General features: G+C 42.1%; 1 protein-coding gene across 3 annotated transcripts in view; it reads left to right on the forward strand.

Moving 5' to 3' along the window:
• Nucleotides 1-12,906, forward strand: part of NOL4 (nucleolar protein 4) — a 148,498-nt gene that overhangs the window by 15,367 nt on the left and 120,225 nt on the right. For all 3 annotated transcript variants that reach the window (XM_010133202.1, XM_010133203.1, XM_010133204.1), the window contains exon 4: nucleotides 450-582. In XM_010133202.1, coding sequence (XP_010131504.1) covers nucleotides 450-582 — 133 coding nt within the window. The remainder of the gene's footprint in view (nucleotides 1-449; nucleotides 583-12,906) is intronic.

The raw sequence follows: 12,906 nt of genomic DNA on the forward strand, positions 1-12,906 counted from the left end.
TCATGTCATGGGAATTTGGTTGTGGATTCTTATTGGCCAAGTTGCCATTAGGAAGTATCTTACTGTGGGTGGTCATCACTGGGTTACTGACCTTACCTGGGAAAGGTAGAGGATGCAGGTGGAAAGGGGATTGCTCCTCAACCAAGTTTGACTAACAAGGACTTGTTCTGTGGTTTCTAATTTCTAACCCACTTTTGCAAAATACTATGGGAACAGTTATGAGAGTGCTGTAATAGAATATTCTCATAGCTGAGCAAACTGTGTTTGTCAGATTGTCAGGTCACACATGCTGTGTTTTCCATGCTTGCTTGCTCTGCTTGTTTGCTTATACAGAAGGATTCGCCATGATTACACCCCACACCAGGTGTGAGTGAAACAAGCAAACTGCACGTACAATGTGAACAACCTGCGATGTTTTCTGATGTGTCTCTGAAACTTTCCATTTCCAGGATGAAAGCTCTATAGAAAGTGATGAGTTTGATATGAGTGACTCGACCAGGATGTCGGCTGTGAACTCTGACCTCAGCTCAAATCTGGAAGAGAGAATGCAAAGTCCTCAGAACCTCCAGGGCCAGCAGGATGGTAAGGGTCTCCTTTTGTACGGAAAATGTGGTATTGCCTTGTCTTTTTTTCCCATTCTGTGCCTTCATTTAGCACTTGCTGTGTCCTTTTCTTCTTAGAGCATTTCGTTAGGTCATTGGAAATATATGTTCCCTATGCCTCAGCATGAGGAGGATGGAATTGGGGTTTTTTGCAGGTTAATTTGTTTGTTGCTTAGGCAACAGATGAGTGCTTAGACCACTGTATGTTAAGAGTTATTATGTTACTATTTTTAGTGTGACCATACACAGGCATAAAAGGAAATAAAACTCAAACTTTCGAGGCAACCCAGAAGGCTGAGAAAGTTGTTTTTACCGGTTGAAATGAGGGAGAGGGGTGCGTGGTTATTTAAGAGCTAGGGATTGGGGTGTGATATTCAGAAGAAATGATGGAAAAGCCAAACTCAGTGGGGAAATAGAGGTAAAAGAAAACAGAATGAGAACATTGTAAATTTGAATGTTAATTATTTCTAGGGTAGTTACAACACAAAGCTATTTTGGTGAAAGAGATGGAAGTTTTACTTTGCAAGCAAGTTGCACAGATGTGTGCTCTCTGATTTCAGCCCTCGTTGTGGGACAAGTTAAGTGAGCCTAGTTTGGAATAAAATTTTTTTCTTGGCTCTGGAATACACAAAGAGCTTGTCCGCTGCAGACTGTGACAAAGGCTCATGTGTGGTACACAAGTGTGCAACACCCGAAGTGCATGTCTGTTCCATTGCTATTAGAAACAACGCTTTGGTGTTCTGTGCTTGTTACTCCGTAATTTCCTGATCACATGTGACAATTCAGAAGTGCTTCTTAATTGCTCCTGAACACTAAATACATGGGATTTGTTGTTCAGCTGGATTCTCTCCACCTTGCGCATCTCCCTTAGGTGAGAACGGGTGTGCGGCGTAGTGGCTGACGGGGTCTGGTGATGGGTAGAACCTTCTCCTGTGTTGTTCTCTGGACAAAAAAAGGAGGGGGATGTCTATGGTAATTTGTTAGGCCAGATTCTAACCAAAGCTGCCTTTTGTCTGTATGTCCTCAAGCTATCACAGATTTGTGCACTTAATTTCTACGTATGTATGTTTAGTAAAGGAGAAGTTCTGGTGCGCAAGATGCCAGCTCACTTCCCTGTTGACACCTGACCTTTCAGAGCTAATATGCTGAGTTAGACTTTTCAGGCATACTTTGGAAGGTGCCTTTTTATGAATCCGGCTTTCAGTGTGAAACTACTTCAGAGGCTTTTGCTTTCCTATTTACTGAATCTTTCACGTATGTAGAGTTTCTTAATAGTAACTGTGTGCATGTATACGTCTGAGATAAAAGTTACAGCTCAGTACAGTAGCCTGTGAAGAAATGCCTGTCATTTGTGCCTTAATACCTGCCACAACCAGATTCACGTGCTACCTCTAATCATATTAGAACATAAGTATGAATGATAAGATGCTGCAAATCTGTCACTTGCTGTTCAAAACATATGGAAAATAAATGCACTGTGGTCTTTGAGCTGCAGGTAGTGTGATCTTACAGAATTGCTCTAAATCTCTCAGCTTTCCTTCCCTTCCTCCCAGATATGGTATTTGTTCACCTTCCTAAGGCAGTCCTGGTTTTTGCTGCATCTTCTGGCTAAAGCATTTACTGAGAGAGAGATTTGAAATAGCAGCTCTTTCTGCTTCATGGTTTTACGGTGTTAGCTGTTGTCAGGTAGCAAACCTGGGTATGGCTGGTTACAGCAATGCTGCCTTTTCAGTTATGGGAGAAGAGGATGAAGGAGGAGTTGAAAGACGTTAGAGAAGGTGGGAGAAAAGAATGATTGGAAATGGGAGGAAAAAAGATTGGAATAAAATAGTAAACATGGGGATAGGGAGATGGAAGTGGGAGCAGGAAGGAGAGAAGACAGACAGAATTTAAATGAACTTAGCAGTACAATGCCTTTTGCTGTCACAGCCTTCACTGTAAAGTTTTACAAATTTAATATTTAATTATAGCACACACACCCCAAAATCATTATCAAAGCATGAATTTGTGTCCAAAGTGATTCCTGCCCCTCCCTCCCTCAAACATTCTATATGTCTATGAGAGCTTGTCAGCCACCACATTCAGTCTACAAAGATGCTTGTCGTTTGGCTCATCCGAAATGTCTTTGCTGCCTTCTGGCAGGTGAAAACTTACTGCTGTGTAAGGTTGCCTGTGCTCACACAGTTGGGATTGGTGTTGGTGAAATGGGACAGCACAGGTCTCCTGCTGCCCCAAGCAGAGATTTACTGGCACAATGCTTTGCTGATGGGAATCATTAGGAAAACTGCTGCCTGGGGTGGATTAATGACAGCTCCAGTGTACCTAAAGGTGATGTGTTCTATCACTTTGTTTATCTGGCTTTCCATGTGAGGTGGTATGCAAATATTTTGGGACATATATTGTTGGGTTTTTCTGTGTATTTTGGCTGATCTAAACAGGTTATAAACAGAGTCCATGTACACTAAAGGAATGTGTTAGTGAGCTGGGCCATGCCACTGAGGGATAGGTGGAGATACCTCTTCAGTTTAACAGAGTATAGTGGAATGTTGACAGTATCTACATAAAAGGAGTAAGATGCTTTCATACCCTCTTCCCTTGGGACTGTACCTGCATTGTATTTAGACAGGCATTTGTCTTTGGGTCTCCATTGCAGAGCTCATCTAGAAAATCTCATCTGAGGTTTCTCAGTGTCTTCCAGTCTAGTACTCTGTGTTCTGTTTCCCATGGCTGGGCTGTTTGAACCTAAGTAAAATAAAGGCAAATATAAGAGCAACCCACAGTATCAGCTGAAAGCAATAGTCGTCTTCTCCCAGAAATGTCATGGTGGGTAGGAAAAATGTTGAGAAGGTCACAGAGAGGGATGCCACGTGTTTGCTTGCAGTAGACGAATGGTGGGACTGCACAAAAGTCCTGGGCTCTGCAAATGTACTAAGAGTCCTTGTACAAAGCATATTAGGTTGAAAGGAAACAGGGATTTGAGGAAGAAGTGAAAAGTGGGGAGAGTTGCTGAAGCGTATCCCTAGTAGTGAAGTTGCCACAATATTGGGAAGGTCAGTTCCCCCTTTAAATTAGCCTTTGTAGCTTTTCAATAATAGGGCCTTAAGACACACCTGCTGCTGAATGGCTGAAAATAGCATCCTGAGCACCTGCAGGGCTGCTGCATCGAGGGGGGAGGAGTTGGGAAAGAGCTGCTGCTCTTCCCTGGGGAGTTGGAAAAGGAAAGCAATGCTCATTAGCAATCGTTTCATTCCCCAGCTGGGAATAGGGCAGGGCGAGCTGGTTACCTGCGCCTCAGAGCTGCTTTCCCTAGCAGCCAGCTGAAAAACAGGGCTGCGTGTTGCCAGCGTGTTCCTTTCTCTCTTGCACCCTCCCCCCCTGCTTGCCCTTGTCTTCTTGCTTCCCTAGACAAGCTACAGCTCCCTTGTCCTAAGCTGGTTCTTTGCTGCGAGCCCTGCATACCGCTCATCTGTGTGCACAGCTCCCGCACAAGAGCCGTCTTTCTGCTTTCTCCACATAACGCTCTAGGGACTCTGCTGCTGCTGGATCAAACCCTTTTGCCCTTGTCTTAGACCACAGACAGCAGGCGAGGTTTGCAAACCGAGTTGGAAATAAGGGAACTTGTCCTTTAGTGCTTCAACCTGTACAAAAATGATTTTTGTAGTGACAACTGACCTCTAGATAGGTCTGACAGAGAGGTGACAAGAGCCTCCACCCTGAGGGAAAATGGGACTCTTGTTGCCTTTGCCTGTTAGCTGGAGCCCTCAGAACAGCTGAGTGTGTTTGCTCCATTGCTGGGTGCTTTATTAGTTACCAAGGCATGAGGGGTGTAGGGGGATGCTTTGATCAGAGGAAATTAAGAACATGCACAACTTTAGAAGTAAGAAGAGTATAAATTTTAAGTATAAATTTTATACTGAGGTTTTTTTGGTTTTCATTATATGAGATATCAAACAAAAATCAGGGATAAGACTGTTTGACCGTAGTTCAGTGCAAGATGAAGAATTAATTTATTTTCAGTATTTCCCACCCTACACCAAAACATATCAATGCTTGGTCTGGATTTGGGTTGAGGAACTATGCTTTCTTCAATCTAGTTTTTAGAAAATGATAGTTAAATGCTATTTGTATAGAACTCCCCCTTGTTGTGCTATCATCTTAAACGTGGGGATTACTAGTAAGCTTTTCCGGGTGGTATTTTCAGTTTATAGAAAACCAAGCAATGTGCAGGGGAGGACTACCCCTTCAGGTACTTTGTGGTTGTTTGGATGGTGCCAGTTCTCTTTCCCCTCATATGGAAAGCCTGGCAACTTGAATATAGATGCAGGAGATGTGGTTGTTCGCGTTAACTATTCCCTCCACTCATTTGGTGTTTGTGGTAGGTACAAGTTTTGGAGTCGGTCACCTAAATACCTGTTTTCTGCATCGAAGCTATGATCTTTAGTCAGCAGCTTCTCCTGAAACATGTAACATCAGCTGATTAAGTTGACAAAACCATGTGTCTGTGCAAGAGTGCAGACTTTATACCTCTACTTGCCCTTGGTTTGTTCACTCTGAACTGAGGCCAAGCCACTGGTGAAATGGCAGATCATTTAAAATGACACTTGAGCTGGGGCTGGGAGAGCTGACTGAATATTGTGATATACTCGGACCTTCCAGTCTTGCTCAAGCCAGGGAAACTTGTAACGCTTTGGTCAATAAACTCACATCTTATGACTGAGGATGAAATAATAAATACTAGTCATCTGAAAGAGATCTAAGATACCTGTCTGTGTCATGGCAGTGGAAGAGAGGAATACAGTAACACCCAGGCAACCCTAGCAATACAGCACCTTATGTGTAGCCTTTTGTGATCTCGCTGCAATTTCCCTGAAGGGGAAAGCCCGCCCATATGACAGGTTTTACCTTTCCCCAGTTCTGGGAGATAGAGCAGAGGCTGAATGAGAGCAGCAACTGTGTCCTGAAGACAAGGGCTGAGACAAGCTGGCAAGAGAGAATGAGGAAGGTCTCTGCTTCAGAAGGTCTGTCCTGCCCAGCAATCTGTTCTGAGGATAAGCAAAGGTTTCTTGCCTCTGCAGCTGTTTATCTGCCACCTTTCGCAAGCACCAGCTTCGTTCCTGAATAAAGCAAAAGGCACTACAGCCACATATGCACACTTCTGAGTAAGTCTATGGGCTGCACTAAAGGGGTCCATAACACGTGTCAAAACCACAGAGGTTTCTTTAGACAGGGGGTTAGTTGAAATATTGCTCTGTGTGAAGAAAATCAGTACTATCTTCACCTGAGCAGAGTTAAAGTGGATCCGAGAACCTGACATATAGTGCTAGTATTATTTTACTTCAGTGGAGCTACACCTGGGGTGATTTGGCCCATCAGATTTGCTTTGGTGTACTATTATTTGCATAAACCAATACATATACAAAATAGGAAGAAAATGGTAAAATAAGATCAGAAAGCCAGAGAGTTGTGGAAATGTAGTTCCAGTGGCATTTTAATGGCTTCTTTAGAGATGATAGCCTACCAGTGCAAAAAGCACTACGGGTGACAGTGTAATGACACTGGAGCAGTGTTACAATGTCAGTGATAATGCATTTTACTGAGCCTGGGCAAGAGCTTGAAAAGTTGGTGCAGCTGTGTTGGAAATTTTCAGTCCTTAACATCATTAAGGAGAGCTTGATTTTCAGCAAATCAAGTATTTTAATGTACTGGCTGCTGACAAGGCAGCTGGTGCGTGCATTGTCATCAGAATACTGAGCTGATGTGAGGCACTTCTGTTGTATGATAAAGTCTTCCTTTGACTCCCCATACACTCAAATTTGTGTAAGAACTCAGCATCAGTGTCTCTCCATGGAGAGCGTGCTCCTTCCTTCCTCCTCATTAATGGAAGGCGCTTCCAGAACTTCACTAACTCGTGGGGCCTGCCTAGTCAGGCAAGGGTCTCAAACCAGGGTTTGGATGTGAGCATCCCTCTCGCTGAAGCACAGCAAGTGAATTACTTTTACAACTGTCTCTTAATCTGTGGAGTTACTCTATTTTCATTTGCTAGTTGCAAGCAACTTGAGTTGGTTGTGCTGAATGTCTCCCCCCTGCTCCATATTACTTCTGTGTGTCTTCTCTCATCTGTTAATAATTTGTGTTCTTTTTTTGACATGTCTTTGTTTTTATCTTATACTCTAATTTGCTTTAGAGACTCAAATATTATTAACCATGAATTATGCATTGAGCAGGCTCTCTGCTACAGTCTGACCGGTCTGTTGCAACCAGAGAGCTATCCTGCTTCCCGCACCTCCCTCCCAGCTGCACAACTGTCACTTTCTATTACGTTTGCCTTGAACAATTGAGTGTGGCTTGTAATGACAATAATTGCCTCAAAATTGTTTGTCATGTTTGCCTTGTTAGCAGCAAACTACTAACTGTTGGTCACAATCAAGTTCTCGGCTATTACTCCGTAATTACATCGGGGAATACTTGCAGCCATTAATAGCTGAGAAATTAGAATTATCTTTTCACAAGTAATGTGGAAACGCTTGCAGACCATTCACTCTATTCACAGCCACTCTTTTTTTTACATCAGCACTCGAGTGGTAAGTGAAGCCTACCCCTGTGTACAAGGCTGACTGCACACCTGTATCCCTTTGCTGTTTCAAAACAGGTCTGTGGGTTGCACCCACGGTGTTGTACAGGTCCTCTGTCAATAAATATTTTGCTTTGGCAGTACTTCTTACCTACCAAGCTGTCCCTTCCTTACGCAGGTACTGAAGGGAGCTGATTTGCCTTTGATTTCAGTATGCAAGCCCTTGTAATTAAGCTTAGTGAGATTCCTGAAAGCATTGGTTTGGTTTTGGTCAATGGTTTGTTGTTGTTCTTTTCACTTACCTTAGCATCTCTCAGGCTTTTCCCTCCCCTTTCTCTGTAACATCAAAATTAGGGAGCAGATTCTGGTACAGGGATATAGATTTGCTTTCCAGTACAGACAATTCACCTAGTTTATCCTTTCATATGTACCAGTTGACTTTAGCAGGGCCCATGTGCACAGACAGCTCGATTTAATTTGATCTACTTTCTTACAGTATAGGGAGGGGTTTCTCATAACCACTGTTAAAACGTATGCTAGGCATTGACTCCACTTTTTTCTGTTATGTTCAATATAGAATAGTAGAGCATTTTTATTTCAGTAAAAGGAATGTAAATCGATGTGCTGTAAAGAAAATTAAATTTAGCCATTAATTCTTCACTGTGTTATATTTTAATTAAAGAAACTTAATTTTTTTTCTGAACAAGAAATTCCCTGGAGATACTGCGTTGTCTTGTGAAAGATTTTTTTTTTTAATGGAAATTTCCTTAAAGAGTTTCATCTTTGATAAAATATTTGTAATACTGAATGTTTAAAATTAGGAGTAATTTTTAAAGCAAATGCAAATACTTTGATTACAAAGAGTAGTACATTTTCAACATTGCGGAGTTTTCTGATATTAAACACAGAGGATTGATTATATATATTTTGCTGAGATCTGTAAAATAGTGATTTAATGTTGCCAAATAATAACCATATTTGTTCTCTGAGGCAGAGGGATGTGCTATCTCTGGCACTTTCTAAAAACAGAGTGGAAGAAGTGTCATAATCCTTCTGAAAGGCTCAGGATAGGCTGAACTCCAGTGCTGTCCTCCAAGTATTTGGAAATGCCGATAGCCTGGTTATTGTGGGAAAGATAGAAGTGATGGTTTGTGGGATAACTGGAGACACGTGCAAGGACAACTACATTTGGCATCAACGCAGATTAAAATACAGCCTGGCTCTTTGACAAGTTTATTTAGCACTTGGTGACTAGTTAACAGCTTGCTGGAAGACACGGGAGGCTCAGTTCTCTCCACTGACCGATACTGGTTGCTGAAGGAGCAGGAGCACCCTTCCAGACAGGCTTCAGGAGCTACTCAAACCCACTCTGGGAAAAGATGTGAAGGAGCACATCCTGTTTAGTTGCCTTTGTGGGCTGTGCTGCGTGTGATGCTGAGAAACCAATCCAGAACCTCAATTGTAAGGGTTGGCATTACTGTTACAATAAATTCGATAAAGGAAGACTCCAAATGTGCAATTTTCAGACTTAGGTGCACAGAACTGGAGAGAAATTCATGCTTTAGGTCAGCTCCAAGCTTTTCTCCGTTTTCATCAGATAACCACTCACCAGTGTGCTGGTCTTGCAGCTGGAATGTGATTTTCCAGGGAAATACTGCCCTGAGCTCAGTCTCTACTGCAAAGTTCCTGATTGTGGGGCTAGTTGCATCTGTATATCTTAAGTCCTTCCTTCGTGCTTCGGTTTAATTCCAGAGATTTTACGAATCTGCTTTCTTGTGAAGTGAATCATATTTTACTGGGTAGAGTTCTTCCTTAAGAAGGTAGAGTGATCCTTGTTAATACCCATCCCTTACCGTAAATGGCTAAACTAATGTAAAAAATAATTACTTTGGACTGGAAGGTAGAGTTCATACCTCCGTGTTTAGCTTTTCATGGTCTGAAACTTGGTTTTCACATAAGCATAGACATTGGCATGGAGATTTAAATGAGATCATAAACCGGAGTAAAACATGTGATTCACTAGCAGTGTTTAAATAAGGCCATGGTAATAGGTACTTTGGGGCAATAATTGATTAGAAAATTAGATTTTTGTGCTTTGAGAAACACTGTGATATAACCACGATATCAACAAACTAGTCTAAGTTCCTATGAGCGACAATTGCTATTACTGCTTTCATGGGAAAAGAAATCAGGAGATATGGCCAGGGAGTAGTTTGAGGGTTGTGTTTTTTTTTTCTCTCTGCAAAGAAAACAAAATAGAGATATGACATTTCTGTTACACAAAGTTGCTGTTCCAAGAAGGAGGAAAATATGAGGTCTACTAAAATTTTAATGTCTTAATTGGCAGAGACATGCAGCAGGTTTGTTACATCACGCTGTTTTAAGTGCCTCTTGGGTGGTTATTCTGAAGGGAGCTGATGCTGCAGCCTGCCAAAGAGAGGATGAAGAGAGGGAACTACAAGATTTAAGAACGCTTAATGCGAGTTACCTGCAGTGGGGGAAATCGGCCCTCTTCAAGAGGAGGTGGTACAAGTAGTGAGAGCAGCCAGGTGGTCTAGAGAGGCAGAAAGTAAATGGAAGCAACCAGGTCTGTCAAATCTCTTTCAAGAGGACTCCTTGTATGAGTACGGAGAATTGATAAATAATCTTTGAATAGTTTACAGGTCTGTATATGTCTTTTTACCAAGGAAAGCTGGGATTTTTGTCTGTCTAAAAGCAAAGGGTATCTTGTATAAAATATCCTTCTAAGGACTTTATTTTTATGAAAATTTTCAAAGAACTTTGAGATTTAGTGATTTGGCTTTGGAAATCTTATCCATCATGATCATGTCCAAAACACATGAGCGCAATTAAAACCTTACTAAAATCAATGATAAGAATTTCTGCAAACTCCAGTGGAGACAAGGTTTCATCCTCCATGTTTCTGTAATAGGTTCTGGGCAGTTGAACGAGTTATAAAGTAGTTAATGCGGGCACTGAAATTGCTGCTGGTTTAATGAAACCATCAGTGCAGTTTATGCAGAAGTTAATAAGCTGCAATTCAATGAGTTAGCCAACCTCTGTCTATGTTCCTGCACCTTCCTTTCTTCTTCCTGCTACATTTCCATGGTTCTGTACTCCTTACGTGTGCTCTCTAGGAACTGTGCATTTTAGATTCCTCGATCAGACTATAATCCCTGGTGATTCCTGTACGTCTGCAGTCACAGACTTGCAGTTGCACATACTGTTATTTCCTGCAAATATGCCCTATTTTAATTAAAGCATGGATGTCGTAAAGCCTATTAGAAAGGACAAATATTTTTCTGTTTTCTGAATCAGCTACTCAGCAGCATGTTTCCATTCAGTTCCTGGGGAAAAAAAGGGCCTAAAATGATTGCTTACTCAAGGAGATGGGGAAACGGTGGTGACAGCATTAAGACACGTAGTGTGGATTTTGAAGAGTGCAATGACAGCCCGGCCCAGTTCTTCACAGTGATTTAAGAAAGAGGGTTCCATGGTGATTCTTGAACTTTTTTTATCTCAGTTGGCATTGAAGTGCTGGTTTCAATAGAGGCTTACTTAAAAGCAGCTTTGCAAAGGAGAGGGTAGTGATGGTGAAACGATTATTTATTCTCAGAAACAAATCTTCACCACCTAGGAAACTGTGTTACTCTCCTTGCCTTCTAGCCTTTCACAAGCTAGAAGGTCCAACACCACCGTGGCCATGCAGAAGAACAGGTTGCTTTCAGGAGTGCTTCTATTGCACAGATAATTGACGTGGGTGGGTAGTGGTGGCCTATTAGTCTTTTGTGTTTCTTGGCCCCCCTTCCAGTGTACTGCCTGGATTTGAGTAGTTTGGTTTGTAGTCTGAGGGGCAGTTCTGTTCTGTCTATGGCTTTTTTTTTTAAATGGCCTTGGTGCCTTCTAGGACATTTGCTGGTTTTGTAGATGCTTAGTATGAGCCTCTGAGTAGAATAGGATTATCTGATGTGGCTTCAGAGGGGAGGATAACTGGGGTGTCCCAGATCAGGCACGTGGCCCACCAAACTAGCACACCGTAACAGGACAAAAGCCCACTTTTTAGCTGAAGTTACACAAAGACCTTGTAACAGGGGAGCTGGCTAACACCTGGGTGTGAACAGAGAACCTAATCGACCGTAAAGTACATGTGTATGATGGAGACAGTAAATGTTAGCAGTACCAAAATCAGGGTTTTTTTCTTTGTATACAGATAGAAGGCAAATAACTATATGGTTTTTAAATTTTTCCTGCCCTGCAGAGTAAATATCTCTGAATAATGAGTTTCTTTAATGATATTCCTGTCTTGTTGGGTCAGGAAGAAATGTAGTCTCCCATGCTGTCTGATTACCTCTTGGGAATACTGCAATTAGCTTCACTTCAAACAAGAATGAGAAAACAAGAAGAGAACTGCTCTCCTGATTTCCTCCATTACTTCTGCCAAGAGTGAAAACCGTTCCCCTTCAAGGCAGGAAAATTTGACTTTGCTTTCCTGAATGTGTCGTGGATACCTTAATGTTTTTCTCCCTGACTGTACACGCAGATGTGAACAGAAATTATTTCTGAGGAAAAATCTGGAGTGAAGGGTTAGGAAGGCTGCTTAGGGAGTAGCAGGAATTGAGGCTGCTGGCAGAACAAGATTATTTTTCCAGCAGCATTAATGAAAAATAAAGTTAGTGTTGGGTTGTACATTGGCCCTGTTGTATATTTCATTCCACAGTATGGAACAAACACAAAGCTAATTCAAGTGTACACAAATACCTATTACTAAAAACATTTTTCTATTTGTATGTTTCATAACCATGTTTAAAAATCTGTATTTCTCTTATCACATATCTATCTCTTTTTAGTTATCTATTTCTAAGTAAGCTGAAATGATCAAATGATCACTGAAGAGAGCCAAAGCTTTGTGGCGTGGGAATCTGTTATTAAGCTGATAATACATTTTCCTGTGCTCTAATCAGAGACTATCTCAGAGAGATCATAAATATCAGGGACCTGAATTTCTAGAAGAGAAGGTTGTGTGAAGGCTAAATCCAGCCCCAGCAGTATAGTATCATAGAATGGTTTGGGTTGGAAGGGCCCTTTAAAGGTTTTCTAGTCCAACCTCCCTGCAGTGAGCAGGGATGTCTTCAACTAGAGTAGGTTGCTCAGAGCCCCGTCCAGCCTGACCTGGATACTGGACCCTCAGAAGGGAGTCACCCTCAACTAACTTGACTTCCCTTCCTCGTGGAGGTAGTTGTGATACTGGGGGTAGGTTTTTCCACCCTTGACAACACCTCTGGTGTAGATAGACCATCATCCATTGACTGACCTTGCACATCCAGAGCCTCACAGTTGTATAGAGGCACCTGGGAAGGCACCTGGAGGTGGACAAGGAGGGATTTTACCTGTCACCTTGAGTATAGACTTGCCTCCATTCACCCCTTTCCTTTAAGCTACTGCCTTCAGCCTGGCAGTAGGAGGATGCAGAATCCCATTGATCTTGTGCCTTTTTTTCTGGTGAATGTTCCTGTTTCTGTCTCAAGGAGGGCAGCACGTGATTCCACCAGGCTTGTTCTCTTTCTCAGAGGTATATGTTCCAATACCTCTCGAAGCTTCAAGGCAAAAAAAGAATTTGCATCTCTTGCTTTCTTCTTGTTTTGGCATGGGTGGAAAAGGTTTTATTTGAATGTGTTTCAAACAAATGACAAGGTGTGTGCCATCTGAGCCAGCTTGTGTTTTCCTCTTCAGCAG

This window comes from Buceros rhinoceros, unplaced genomic scaffold (assembly GCF_000710305.1).
Source record: "Buceros rhinoceros silvestris isolate BGI_N320 unplaced genomic scaffold, ASM71030v1 scaffold1693, whole genome shotgun sequence".
Lineage (NCBI taxonomy): Eukaryota > Metazoa > Chordata > Aves > Bucerotiformes > Bucerotidae > Buceros > Buceros rhinoceros.